This window comes from Peromyscus leucopus, chromosome 9, assembly GCF_004664715.2.
Source record: "Peromyscus leucopus breed LL Stock chromosome 9, UCI_PerLeu_2.1, whole genome shotgun sequence".
Taxonomy (NCBI): domain Eukaryota; kingdom Metazoa; phylum Chordata; class Mammalia; order Rodentia; family Cricetidae; genus Peromyscus; species Peromyscus leucopus.
Genome location: NC_051070.1, coordinates 58,357,040 through 58,371,428, shown reverse-complemented (window position 1 = coordinate 58,371,428; position 14,389 = coordinate 58,357,040). Strand labels below are relative to the sequence as shown.

The window sequence follows — 14,389 nt, the reverse complement described above, 5'->3', positions numbered from 1 at the left end:
CAAGTCCATTCCCTCTGAAGGACATTTGAGTGGTGGCTGATTCGGTTTGGTCTGTTTTTGTTCTCTCCTCCAACATTTCAGAAAAGGAGACGTAGCCAGGCAGAGTCAGCACTTGCCCTGTCCCTGGGGGGTGAAGGGGGACACACAGCCATGGGCAGCCCCACCCTGCATATTCCATTCATCTCTGGTGAGCTGTGCAGGGCGGGGGGGGGGGGGAGCCATATAGTGGGGGGTTCTGTGGAGCTCTGGGTGCTGGCAGAGAAGTAGGGACTCGACCTCTTCCTTATCAGGTCTGTCCCTAGGAAGCAGAGCCTGACAGCCAGGGTGCTGGGATCCTGACTCTGGGCAGTGAGGTGACTGTGAGCTTCCTTGTCTGCCCTGACTGCAGGAACCTGTGTTGGGGTGCCATGGTCTCTCTCTGCCACTATCCCAGGCCTGCTGTGTGTACGCTGCCTGAGTGTTGTCTGAACCTGTCATTTATACACTCCTCAGAGTCTAGGGGTGTGAGGCAGAGAGCCACTGCTGCTGCTCATCTCGGGGGTGACGCTGTGCTCCGTGTGCCAGCCTTGGGAAAGTGACAGCTCCCCCAGTCGTTACTGGACAGCTGTGCCACAGCCCGGATGCTGACTGCAGATCAGCTGCTCCGTTTCCTAAGGGACACAGCGTGGCCCTGTCAGCTGCCAGACGAGAGAGCCTAAGATAGTAGATTCAATTTCCTCTGAAATGAAGAAAGTTGTCTTCAGAACAGCCTTGTATGAGCTTGACACCATGAACAGAGCTCATGGTGTCTCTTCCACCGAGACCTTCTGAAGCTACTGACCTTAGTATTGAGACACCCGACCGTGACACCCCAGGGCACCTAAAACGGGCAGCCTCCTGAGAAGGATAATTAAGTTAGAATGCAAAAAAATAGAAAATCAAAAATGAACAGAAGATTAAGATCTGTAAGCCTGCGATCTGTAGGTGTGCAGACACGCACCTGGGGCTGTTTTTCTTACTGTCCTGACCATGCGCCTGTAGTCTGTTTTGTTTTCCGTCTCCTGATGAGTGCCCAGAGAGAACATTTTTTTTTTTTTTTTTTAATATGCCATCAAGTGCTGAGCGAGTTCTCAGCAGTGAACACGATCCAGATCACTTAGGGCTTATTGATTTTATGATCAGTCCTTAGGTAGCTGCTAAAAGCAGATAGATTCTTAATCCATGTAGGAACCTGTAGGGCTGCCCCTTCAGTCCATCTTGAGCCTCCGAGGACTCCCCATTTCTGCTCTGCTTCTTAGCAGTCCTCAGGATATCCTAGTTAATTTGTCATTTGTCATTTGTCGGCTTACTTGAGGTTAAAGTAATAGTAAAACTGCTATTTAACCTCAGTGAGAAAGACGTGAGTTATTATCACAGGACCAAAAGAAACTTAAGATCTGCTCACAGTTTGGGGCTCCATACCATGCTGCCCAGAGGCTGCTTCCCAGAACCCTGGGAAGAGGAGGCCCCACCCCACCCTGAGCCCCAGTAGTGACATAGGAATGAGGATGTCATCTCCAGCCACAGGAGCCAAGGCAGAATTTAAGGGGCATTTCTTTCTAAGGAGCAGTTACAGTCCACCCACAAGGCAGTGTTGAGGAGGTGGCAGGATGCAGTGGAGGTTGGGATGGGCTTGCTGGGAGCCACAGGTTGTAAAGTGGGGAGGAGTCTTCAGTGAAGACTCACCACAAAGGGATTAATTAGCCCCATAAGCAAGTGGTAAGCATGAAGGAGGCTGACACAATCAGATTTCCATCCTAGAGAGAATAGCTTTAGTAATACTATTGTTTTTTCTGGAACGTTGTATGATATTTTTTGTAAACTTATTAATTTGAAACAAAATGACTTATTTTTGTCCTTGTGCTTAACAGGGCCGGTGGGAAAGTCAACAGGATGTATCCCAAATACTAGTTTCCAGCGGAATAGCTTCAGGGCCTTCAGCTCGCCCTGCTTCTCCCCAAAATAATCAGTCTCCCGATCCTGGTAAGTTTTCTTCATCTGCCAGTCACTGCCATGAAATTTGAGCATCTTTCAGAAGAACGGTTATGTCAGGATGTCCTGGTGGTCAGAGTGTGACCTTTATCTTAGTACGTTGGGTGGCATTGGTTTGGAAGGGTGACTTTACCCTGCATTTCCCTGATAAATCGCCCTGTGACCCTCTTGGCTTGTTTGTTAATACTTAGGGATTTCTACATATGTGTTCCATATGACTTAGCTTTTACTTCCTCGTATGTGTTAGGGTTTGATGTCATGATTGTGTTGGCCTCACACCATGACTTGGGAGGCAGTTCTTCTCATCCGTTCTGCGTGGGTTTCTGTACGACTGGTAATGCTTACTCCTTGGAGGTTGGACAGGATTGCCCAGTGACGTTGTCTGAGCCTGGCGTTTTCTTTGTGAAGAAGATTTTGAATTATGACTTGGGTTTCTTGAGTACTTTAGACTTTTGTATTCTTTTTGAGACTGCCTTCATAAGTCCTAGTTTTCAAGGAAATTTTGATATTGTTTATATTATTGTTTATTTCATAAATGTCACAGTGTTATTCTAACTGTTCTTTTTAAGATTTATAGCTGGGTGTGGGGGTGCACACCTTAATCCCAGTAGTGGGGAGACAGAGGGGGAGGATCTCTTGAGTCCAAGCCAGCTTGGTGTACAGTGGAATGAGACCCTGTCTCAAAAACAAACCAACCCTGAAAACACCACAAGCTAGCAACCTAAGTAAACTAAACAAACAAAGCCTGGTCCTCTTTCCTGTAGAGCAGAAGGTAGTCTCGTGTTAGCTCTGACAAGGAGTGAGGGTGGGTCGCCCTCCAACTCTGGCAGGAGCCCTGCACGTTAGAGCATCTGGGGCGGCGGCAGGGGGGGGGGAGCTTAGCTACTGCTGTTCACTGGTTGAGGCAGCTGTGATCATCATTTTCTACTAATAATTTTAAAGATGCCTTTAGCAGTTTATACTGCTAGATTTGCTTACAAACACTTGGCAAATGCGTAGAGCAGAAGTTACCTGTCCCCGTTTTTATTTTGTCCTGCCCTTTCTGTGTTGTTGACAGGACTGGGTGGCTTAGCAGCCTCTTACTTGAACCCAGTGAAGTCCCTGGTGCCACAGATGCCGAAGCTGCTGAAGTCGCTCTTCCCTGTCCGTGATGACAGGCGGGCCAGACACTCATCTCCCCTCGCACACCAGGTAAGGAAGCTGCTGTGAACGTTTCCCTGGTGTGTCGCTGGCACTGTGTTGCTTTCCGACGCTAGTGGTAGAGGAACATCCCAGTGAGGGCATAGAGCAGCTTCTAACCCTGGGAAAGCCTGTGATAATGTCTCCTCCCCTCTCCTCAGATAACAGAGCTGTTTGACTGTGTTGACACTCTATCCTTTCTGCTCCAAAACAAAACGCCAAGTCTGCTGCTAATGTGATTTATGGTGATCTCACTTAGTGCAACAGTAGTCAAATGTATGAAGGTGCACTTAGTGTTGTTTGTGTTGCCAAAGAGGAAATGTAATTCTAGTTTTAATTCTTGATTTCATTTTTCTTTTCAAACAATCTTGAATCATGGCTCCCCCCAAGCCCCTCCTCCTCAGTGGACAATCAGTTCTCTGACTCACAGTGGTCACCTGTCTTCCTTCCTTTTTAAAAACTCTGCCTAGCAATGGAGTAAGTAGTAGAGAAAGTGGTCTAGGGTTTTCCAAACAACCAGGAAGCCGCCTCTCTGCAGGGGTGAAAGGAACCCACGTGGAGATGCAGCCTCTAGTCCTGTGGGCATTAGCTCATCAGAGACTCATGAAGGAAGCACAGACCGTGCGGGTACAGTTGTTGAAACGGGTCTTCTGACATCACACCAGCTCCTCCATATCTCAGGTGTCCGACCGAGGTCAGCAGCTGCCAGAGGCAGAGCAGCTCGTAAGGACTGTGTGGAGGCATCTTCAGGGAGGTGGTGTTGGTGTCAGTAAGCTGTTATGTATGTGGAGAGAGCTTCCTGCCCTGTGTGACCCAAGCTTGCACATGAGCACATGGAGCAGATGGCAAAATGAAACACAGCGATTTTGAAAATGTTTAAACTGAACTGAGCTAAGCAGGTCCAGGTCACATGACAGTGATGGAGACACATCTGGGAACGGAGGGCTCAGCTAGCAAAGCTGACTTTCCCAGTGGTCTGTCACTGTACACGCTATGCTGTTTTAAACGTGTCATTGTTTTGTAAAGTATGATTTGAGGGTCTGTCCGATCACCAAAGTAACTTCAAAAAAACGGCACGTCCCCAGAGCCCACTGGGGACGACCACCATTTCATCTGGGTTTGTAAGCAGCATGGTGAGTTTACCTGAAGTTCGATGCGCACAGTTTCGCAGCTGTTGTTCAGTGCAGGCAGTGGTCTAATGGAAGGAAATGGGAGTTCTGTGAAGACGAGGGCCTTTTGTTAAGCCAGTTTCAGTTCTTAACAGAGCAAGTCAAAGCACTGGCTGCACATGAGCGCTCGCTCCTGCTCACACTGCACTAAGCTGTGAGCCCTGGATAGGAAGGGGCGAGCAGCCTGTCAGAGAGAGACCAAGCCCCTCATGGGAGCAGGAGTCTGTCACGTCCAGGTGACGAGATGGTGTCCTGGAGATTTGGAAGGTTTTCGGAGCAGTTGCTCTTCACTTAAGTGTCCTTATGTTTTGAGCACACATGAGCAAAGGTGCTGAGGCTGACCTTGTACAAATACTCCATAAATGTATGAAAATATAAATTAACGTTGGACTTAGTGACGATGCCTGGTGATACAGCAAAAACATTAGCTGTGATTTGGGAAGACACCTCTCTGGGGAAGGTGTCTCCATGTCCTCAAGGTCGAAGTGTCTGTCCTCATCTCATAAAACTATCAACCTTGCTGTCACTAACAGCATGTCCCCCTTGGTGGCCTCTCAAGGCTGGTGTCCAGCTATCTCTGTATTCATTCACCTTTAAGCAGTTTTTCCCCCTCTGGAGAGCCCACTTCATTCCATGCTTTAACTATTCATACGAAGCAGCTGGACCTTACATAAGTCTGTGGTTTGAAACCTTCTGGAAACAAAATCAAATCTGCATTCTTACTGTGGCTCACAGCACTCTCCAGGACTGAGTGCCTTCCTTCCTTTTAGTCTGTGCGCTCCCCTCCCCGCCCTGTGCCAGCCTCAGACATCCCACTACCGTTTATCTTAGGAGCACCTGGAGCACATTTCAGTCTCAGTACCTGCTTTCCTTCCAGGGCTGGCAGGCTGGCCGGTCTCTCCTGCACTGGTTTAGAGCCATGCTGTCAGGGAAGCACGGCCAAGTTCACAGTAGCTTCCTCTACGAGCCACATAAAACCAGCAGCCCATCAGACGCACGTCCTTTTCCTGGGAATTGCTAGGTCTCTGTTTGTTGACTGTCTCCCTCTGGAGTATAAGTCCAGGCGCAGGGCTCACTTGCTCCGAATCTGCCTGGCAGGTCGGAGATACAAAGTTGTCTCCCTATCTACTTGTGTGCACATGGAGATGTGGCCCTGTGTGGACCTCTGTCATTTGTGTCGACAGCGCTGTTTATAGGTTAGGGTGAGACAGGCACACCTGAGTGTGGACTTGAGGTGTCAAGACATATCTGTGAGCCTTCTTTTTTTTTTTTTTTGGTTTTTCAAGACAGGGTTTCTCTGTGTAGCTTTGTGCCTTTCCTGGAACTCGCTTTGGAGACCAGGCTGGCCTCGAACTCACAGAGATCCGCCTGCCTCTGCCTCCCGAGTGCTGGGATTAAAGGCGTGCGCCACCACCGCCTGGCTGTGAGCCTTCTTTCTTAGGTGGATGGGCATGCCACTAAAACAGATTCCCAAAGCCCTGGCTTTTTCACTGGGATTCAGTTACTCAAAATGCACACCCCCGCCTTATTTCTCCCTCCAACCCTGAACCACTGCCTCAGCGCTCACTTCCCCTGCCTGTCTGCTAAAGCTCTGTGGGATGTAAATTATAATTGCAAGTGACAGTGTCAACATGAGTTTTCTCTCAGCTTGGGTCACTTGAAATATGCTGTGTGCTGCTACTCGCTGGATATCCACCGTGGAAGTGAGGTTTCTGTGCCAGTGGGAGAAGAACGGCCAGAGAGCCAGGCTCCTATATGCCCTCCCTCCTCCCCCTCCTTCCGTTACTCCACTCTCTTGAAAATAGTGAATACCAGTGGTTGAGATTTTGACTTAAATAAAATTCTTCCTTGTGGGTTCCCCCAAATGGGGACACATTGTAGCTTTGGCCTCTGGCTTTCTCTGTTCTGCTGGTGGAAGCCAGGACAAGAGGGGTCCCTGTTCTCAAAGGCCTACTCCAGTCTCAGCAGTTCTGGGTTAGTCTGCCCTACTTCCTGTGCAGTGTCTTCCATCTTTGTGTTGTCTTATAGGGTCTGCAGGGGAGTGGATGGGATAGCAGTGTCCTGAGCCGGACAGGATGGAACTGGCTTATCTCATTTATGTGATGCATTTGTACCAGAGTACCATGGTTGTAGTTAAGGTTACTGTTGTTGTGATGAAACACCATGACCAAGAGCAAATTGGAGGGGAAAGGGTTGTTTTTTGTTTGTTTGTTTGTTTGGTTGGTTTTTTTTGGCTTATACTTCTGCATTGTAGTTCATCACTGAAGGAAGCCAGGATAGGAACTCAAGCAGGGCAGGAACCTGGATGCAAGAGCTGATGTAGAGGCCATGGAGGAGAGTGTTGTTTATTGGCTTGCTCCACATGGCTTGCTCAGCCTGCTTTCTTCCAGAACTTAGGCCTACCAGCCCAGGGAAGGCATTACCCACAATGGGCTGAGTCCTCCCACATCAATCACTAAGAAAATGCCCTGCATCAGTGGTTCTCAACCTGTGGGTCATGACCCTTTTGTGGGGGTGTCAAGCATCCCTTTCACAGGGATCACCAGAGACCATTGGAAACACAGATATTTACATTACAATTCATAGCAGTAGTAAAATTACAGTGAAGAAGTAGCAATGAAAATAATTTTATGTTTGGGGAGGGTCACCACTAAGGAACGTTATGAAAGGGTTGCAGCATTAATTAGGAAGGTCGAGAACCACTGCCCCACAGGCTTGCCTACAGACAGGGTGAGGAAGCATTTTCTCAGTTGAGGCCCTCTTCTCTGACGACTCTAGCTTGTGTCAGGTTGACAGAAAACCAGTCAGCACAGCCACTGACTAGGATTAACCTACAGTGCCACTTGCCATTGGGTACTTTCGTTCTGTTTCGTCCTTGTCAATGCAGTTCTTCTCTTTATTAGTGTGCTGACTAATCAATACACAAACACACTTAAATGGGGGGCTTCAAGGTTCATTTCTAAAAATTTATCTCTCAGGATTCTTTTTGAGTAGTTTCTTTTTTAAAATTCACATTTTAGTTCTTCTCTGCACACTTCTTAATTATAGGGTGTCAGCATTTAGGGCACAAAATGTTGACTGTATAAGGCCTAAGGCAGAGCCTTGACATCAAAAGAAGCCACTCTTGGGCCACCAAGCACCAGTTAGACAGTGCAGCTCCATATTAGTAGCTGCCACCCACACTTCCCCTTTATAAAGAGGACTTAGTGGCATCACGGAGCTGAAGGGACTGTATACCTGTCACCTACTTTGTCACCAGTCCACGAAAATGAACTCCATGACCAATGCTGGATGACCCTGCTTGCAGCCTGGCTTCCTTATCTGTGCAGGCACCGGATGTTGGCAACAGCTTAGCTAGGTACAAGCACCCTGAGATTTTATTTGCTTCTAATGTCTGTACACATGTTTCTTAAATAAGCACAGTCGATGGTGAGATGTTTAGAAGGTTACCCAAGATGAAACTCACAAAAAGCCCATCAGGGACCTGCCTCAGCCATCGGCACCAGCTCTGCAGGGTAGGAAGGGTGGTTCTGCTGCTGATGTTGCTGGGACTTAGAGACACAGCTAGAGAGCAGCACTACTTAAAGCCTGCAGTCTGAAGAGAAGCAGAGACTCAAACCTGCATACCATGTTCAGGGACACAGGCCTTTCACCGTTAGAGCTCATCTTTCACTTCCTTTCCTGAGAGAGGAATGGAATGGCTTCCTTTGTGAGGACCGCAGTCACTTCCTTTGAGACAGTCCCATCACTGGGTTTTCCAGAGCCATCGGCAGACAAAGAACATTGGAGCCTTTGAGACTGCTGGGGACAGCAGCACAAGGTGACAGACTTCAGAGAAAATTGAAATGCTCTATGAGGAAGGATTGGGGGGCTGGCAGCAGTACCCTTGGGTCAGCTCCACAGGGGCAGAACTGTGACAGGGTGATGATGTTGAAGTGCTGTCACAGGGAAATGGGGTTGGAACGAACGGAACAGTGACAGCTCTGAGATTGCTCTCTGAAACAGAACCCAGACTCCCCGCACTCCCGGGTTTTACAGCAGTGATTCTGAGAAGACACTGACCCAGGTGATGTATGTCTGAGGATAGAAGAGCCCTGAGTCTCCTCACATCTCCATGGCTCCATCAGCAGGGGGCATCAGTTAGGGGAGAGCTGGAGGTTTGTTGTGAGTGAATGAAAGCTGCCAGGAGTAATCCTCCAGTGTCCTTGGCATTTGCAGGCAGGAGTGTTCTGCCCCGCCCTGTGCAGGACACAACACTGGTAAAAGACGTCTGGTCACTGCTCCTGCTTCCAGAGAACGGGTCAGATGCTTTTGGTTCCTGGCTTTGTGGCTCAGCATCTTTTCTTTTGTGATGGAAGTTCATAGTTCCTCTTTTACAACTTTGTGAGTTGTGTGCAGTCTTCTTTGTGTGAGTGTATTCACAGAGTTGGGTTCTCATTTTCATGGAGTGCAGTTCTGGTAGTAATCAGTTCCTGCCTGAGTTCCAGAAATGCAAAGATACTGCACGGAAAGAGGTGGCAGCTGACAAAATTGCTGTCTTTGACCTTCTGAGGCACATTAGTAACGAATCTGGAAAATAATGAAGAACTACAATTAATGAAACCCGCACCCGTGTTCAAGTGTGTTTCTCAGACAGCGCATACAGTAATTGAAAGGACTTCCTGCTCCCTAATTAGTCAGATTGAATTAATTTGCCATGATAGCTTTCTTCATGTATCTGGAAGTCTGTGTTCCCATGAAGCTGTTGGCGCGCCTCAGAGCTTGAGACACCAAGTGGCAGCATTGATAGTTTAGGGGACGAAAGGGTTAATGTCAGATCGACTCCCCCCAGCACAGGCAGCTGGCTCCCTTCCTGCTTACTTTCCTGTCCCTGGCCCTTTGGGTAGAGTGGCTGCAGGAGTTTTGCTTCTGCACAAGGGTCAGGGCAGCCTCCGGTGCAGCCGGCCTCTCTCAGATGGTGCCACCTTGTTCCGCCTTGTTGAGGAGACTTAAGACCCGGGTAGGCTCAGCCTCTCCATCAGGCTTGGAGCCTGAGCTTTAGTACACAGCATGAGCCGAATAGATTTCAGCTGAGTTTGATTAAAAATAACCAAGCAGTAGTGTTCATCGAATCACTGAACCAGAAAAGTATTTGAAGGGACCAGACAAACTCTGCAAAGGAAAGAGGAAGAGGCCTTCGGCCCATATTTCCTTGTCCTGCTCATTCCTGTTTTAAAAGATGACCATGGGCAGGGGGATTGTGAGCTGCTTCAGATTAGGGACATAGAAAGTCAAGTCCATGTGTTGGATTGCTCCCCCTAGCTGGGTCTACAAGGCAGAGTCCAGAAGGAAGTGGGAAGACTATTCAAGTATGCATTAAAGCCCTCACAGGGATTGTTGTGTTTGTCAGAAATCTCGTCACCTCCTGTGACTGACACTTGAATCCTGTGATTGACAGAGCCATGTGGCAGGCAGGGTAATAGTGCCTTTGAAAAGGACCTGGAGTGATCAGTCTGCCTCCTACCCCCGCCCCACATGTGGTCGCCTAGAGAACGCATGTGGTGGGATCACTACCTTCATATGTGTACCTTGTGCTGGTGACAGAGTAATTCAAGGGCACTGTCGTGTCTGTCAGAACGCCCACTTCTCCGTTTGAAATAGAGCCACCAGATGGGTAAAACACGGGCGTCATCATGGCTGACACACATGTGTAAAGTGGAAGGTAGCTATGGGAACATGGACGTGGCAGACACCGGGCACTGAAGGCATCAACGCTACCATGGTTCCAGACAGCCCTCGGCCAGGCCGGAGCCTTCCCCGACATGCTTCTGCCCTGACTGTTTCCCCATCCTGCGGGCAGAGCCCCTCCGTCATGAGCATAGCCCTTAGATGAAGATGTCCATTGCCGAGGTTCAGCTGCGGTCTGGTCTGCAGGAGTGTGTGCGTCTGTAGGCAGGCGCTGCTTTCACCAGAGCGTCTAAAGCTAGATGTTTCTAATGCCCCACGTTTTCCTCACATCATCAGGAAGGTGAGATGTTGGCTTCTGATTATTTGCAGCAAAAAATAAAACTTACAACTCTTATAAAACTAATTTCCCCTATTTGGACTTAAATCATTGATTAATATTTATTAGAATACAAGCTGAATTATATTTAGGCACCATTTTGATCAAATTCACAGTAGTAGGCAAACGTTAGAAAAGGTTTCTAAATAAGGAAAGTACATCTGAAAATTCTATATTTGATAAGTTTAAAAGCAATTAATTTTTCCTTTGGCCAACCTCTTGTTCCCTTTCCCTGACCTTACGCTAAATTTTATGAGGATCTGTCTTTTCCCACCGTCTCTTTCATTCTCTGTGCTGTTTGTTAAGTAACTGATGTATGTGTTCATTCATTCAGAAAGCACAAGGACAGCAAACTCATTGATGCCCTTCTAAGAGTAGAGGGCAAGATGTTCCTTCCGAGCTCCACAGAGGCACAGGCAGTGCAGGCTCCTGGTAGGCTCCCTGCCGTGTGTGTGTGTGTGTGTGTGTGTGTGTGTGTGTGCGCGCGTGTGCGCGCGCGCGCGCGTGTGTCATGGGGAAGGGAGTGGGTGTTCATGAAGCCAGGATTAACACTTGGAGGGCAAGCTGTGATCTTAGAAATGACTGGTACCATTTCCCGGAAACACTGCCAGGCTGTGGTGGCTGAACAGGGGTCTGTTGGGCCTCAGCAGTGCGCAGCAGACCACACAGAGGCTCGTGTGTGTCACTGGTTCACTCCAGCCACAGTGCTTTCGACAGTAGGCTCTGCTCCCTGAGCCCTGGTTCTGGAGCGGGAAACCGATGATTGTATTCCCCCCTCTCATGGGACTTCTTAATATTTATGGTTGTGAAATACTTTGCAGTCGTTTTTATTAATAGTTACCAGATGTGTCAGAAGGATTAATGAACTTACGATCTGAACTGTTTGGAGCTCTTGAAATAGAGGCAGTGTCTGTGCAGGGAGTATGGAGAAGAGCATTAAAATGCAAACAGTTGAGTTGGAGGGTGGGGCTACTGTGTATGAAGGAGCAGAGGCTCACATAAGGTCCAGTGTCGGCTGTAGATGTATCTGGTACCCTTACAGTGCCCGCTGAATTCATCAGGCCATTGTTAACGTGGAGGCTCAGCCTGCCCAGCATGCCTGCACGTGTGGATGGATGCACACAGCTTGTGGGGTACTCTGTCTGCCTTTCCTCCCAGCCTGGGTGCTGTTTTTAACTTTTCGACCTCCAGACACTCATCTCCCCTGGGCCTGAATGCCCATTTCTGTGTCTTTCTCTTCTTGTCCAAGTCCAGGCCCTGGACTTGGCTCTCCATGGAACCACTGAAATGATGTCTTAATTGATCTCCTCACATCTAGTGTCTCCTCTTTCTAGTCCATCTCCTGAAGCATCCTCCTCACCGGAGCCATGTTCAGAACCAGCAGCAGCTGTGTGTAGACTCATAAGGCTCCCCCTCCAGCACTGACCCTCTTCCTCTGTTGGGGCTGCTCAAGACCCAGGAGTAGTTTTTCCTGGGGTGCTGTCCCTTCCCTGCTGTCTGCCATGCTGCTCAGGCCGGCCCCACCCGGTCACTCCGGGTCCTCTGTGTCCCCTCTGCCGTAGAACTTTCCATTCCAGTATTCGTTCCACACACTTGATAGTAGTTGCTGGCTTACACGACCAGATTGCCACTCTCCAGTGAGAAAATACATGCGGACATTGAGACCTTGGATGGTTTCATGTCGGAACCAGGGTTGGTCTGTTTGCGCCCTCAGTTCATTCCTGCCGCTGTTTTGTTTGGGAGCCGCTGGAGTTTACAGTTGAGTCATGAGAAGGAGTGTGAGCATGCTTCCATGCTCATCACCACGCCAGCAAACGTCCATGCTAGGTGGCCACCACTCCATCCTGCTAGGCTTCTACGTTTTCATGCCCTAATGGTGGCAGATTTCATTCATGTATTTTCAGTCAGACCCAGCTGAAGAGTGAAACTTGCAGTCTGAGCATGAGAAATAAACCTTGTACTGCCTTGATTAAGAAATATACCCTGGGGGCTGGAGAGATAGCCCAACGGTTAAGAGCACTGGCTGCTCTTCCAAGAGGACCCTGGTTCAATTCCCAGCACCCACATGGCAGCTCACAACTGTTTGTAATTCTAGTTCCAGGGGATTTGACACCTTCACACCAATGCATATAAAATAAAGTTTAAAAAAAAAGAAAAAAAATGAAATATACCCTGAAAACTTTCCTGTTTGGGTGACTTTGGGTCTGTGGGACAAGAATAGAGGCAGCATCAGGTCCCTTGGAGTGCAGGGCCATACAGAAGATGGCTCCGTTTTCGGAGTGTCTGCAGGTCTGAGTGTGGTCCAAGGGCTGGGTGTGGCGGGGAGGTGGTCCTGGGACCAAGAACATTTTTGTGGTCAGGGCATGGAGGAGGCGGTTCTTTGAACTGCACGGTGGTGGCCCTGCAGGACCCCTCCCCGTCTGCTCTCTCCAGGACCCCCTCCCCGTCTGCTCTCTCCGCCACCCGTGCTCCCAGCTCCCTGGCTTTTACCCCTAGTTTGCAGGGTGACCGTCTAGTCCTCTGCCTTCTCTGGTCCTTGTATGCACTCCTTTCTGCGTTCTCTTCAGCCCCCTCTGAGCCGTCCATCACTTTCAGTGGAGTGGCTCTATGGCGGTACTTGTTTTCCAAAAGCAGCCCCGTGGCCCATGTGGGTGTGGCGTTACCTCTGCCAAAACACGTGTGTACGTTGTTCACAGTGGAGGGAAGGTGAGCAGTCTGCTTAGGCCCGAAGGCCCTGTCTAAACAGTCAGAACTACAATCCTGAGAACCAGAACGAACTGAACGGAGGCTTGCTTAGAGGCTTGCTTAGTGCACGTTTCCGCGGCCTGAGCAACTGGCCCTAATCTCTGGCTCCTCCTCCCTGGGCCCTTTGGTAAATACTTCAACCTGTCTAGGTCAGAATGGTGATGTGGGGTCGTACAGAGCTGTGGCCAGCATTCATTCCCTCCAGCTGGATGGGGAAAGGGAAGCCCAGGCGGTACCTGCTCTGCCTGGTGTCGGTCTCTAGTGCGGAGAGCAGAGTGAGGGAAGGGGACACCCGAAGCCGGAATTGGAAGAGCTGGAGGCAGAAATGGTGGGCTCCTGGTTTCTTCCAGAGACTTTCCCAGCGCTGTCTGCCTCTGTGTCCCACTATTGCTGAACTCACCGTAAGATGACCTTGGCTTCTGCTTCCTCCTTCTGACTTCACGCTCTTACCCAGATCCTCAGCTTTCCTCTAAGGCTCCTTGAGTCACGTGTCTGTAAGTCAAGAAGTCTTCTGCTGTGATGTCCCCCTCCTCTGGGCTCTCCTCCCCTCCCCTGCTCTGGAGTTGGGATTTCCTCACTGCTGTGTCTGCTTGCCTTCGGCCACGTCTGCCGTCAGCCTGCACCGCACTGAGGCTTTCTGACTCTTGGCTGCCTTCTGCTTGCTCTGCTCAGGAGTCTGCTTCTCCTCCCTCCCTAGCTTGGTAGTTTGGGATGCCAAGGCTGCCCATATGCCCTTGTCTGCTTGGTGCTCAGCCGGAGAAACCTCCTTCCGTCTCCGTCCTGCGACACATTGCGTGCTCTGAGTGCTTCCTGACCATCCAGGCTCAGGTCATCTCGCAGCTCCTGCCTCCTCTCCCAATGCAAGTAAAGATTTGCACTCACAGTCGACCCTTGATCAGCACGTGTCCGTGACCGCAGAGAAGCATGACACTTGGATGTGTGTCTTGTCCTCGGCTGGGGCGAGCTTTTACTAGGCTCCTTTCTCTTGTGGTATGGAACCCCTGTACCCGCAAGCCTAACTGGTAGGAGCGCGTTGGAGTTCCTGAGTGTTGTGATGGTCTCCTAGTGGCTCCTGGCAGCTTTCTGCTCTGTGCCTGTGCTTTTGTGGGTCCCTTACTCATGCACTTGTCTCCTCAGCCCGTGCCCCGAATCTTGGTGCAGCCTACCTTCTCAGATGCCCGGGCAACAAGGACAGAGGAGGTGAGTCACCAGGTTGGGGCTGTCCCACTTGCAGAGGAGGCCC

At 49.7% G+C, this 14,389-nt stretch overlaps 2 protein-coding genes across 4 annotated transcripts in view; one reads left to right on the top strand and one right to left on the bottom strand.

Annotated features, from left to right (window-relative positions):
• Positions 1 to 14,389, top strand: part of Kif13b (kinesin family member 13B) — a 151,409-nt gene that overhangs the window by 127,801 nt on the left and 9,219 nt on the right. The window contains exons 36-39 of one of the 3 annotated variants that reach the window (XR_005092167.1): positions 1,890 to 2,001; positions 3,068 to 3,201; positions 13,497 to 13,640; positions 14,284 to 14,339. Coding sequence is in view for 2 of the 3 variants with exons in the window: in XM_028884143.2 (XP_028739976.1) it covers positions 1,890 to 2,001; positions 3,068 to 3,201; positions 14,284 to 14,346 (309 nt within the window). In the remaining variant the exon portion in view is untranslated. Of the gene's footprint in view, positions 1 to 1,889; positions 2,002 to 3,067; positions 3,202 to 13,496; positions 13,641 to 14,283; positions 14,347 to 14,389 lie in introns of those variants that run through there. The other 2 variants (XM_028884143.2, XM_028884144.2) reach the window with 2 other exon arrangements.
• Hmbox1 (homeobox containing 1) overlaps positions 7,714 to 14,389 on the bottom strand; it is a 160,612-nt gene continuing 153,936 nt past the window's right edge. The window contains exon 10 of the mRNA XM_037208460.1: positions 7,714 to 8,927. Coding sequence (XP_037064355.1) covers positions 8,916 to 8,927 — 12 coding nt within the window. The 3' untranslated portion in view covers positions 7,714 to 8,915. The remainder of the gene's footprint in view (positions 8,928 to 14,389) is intronic.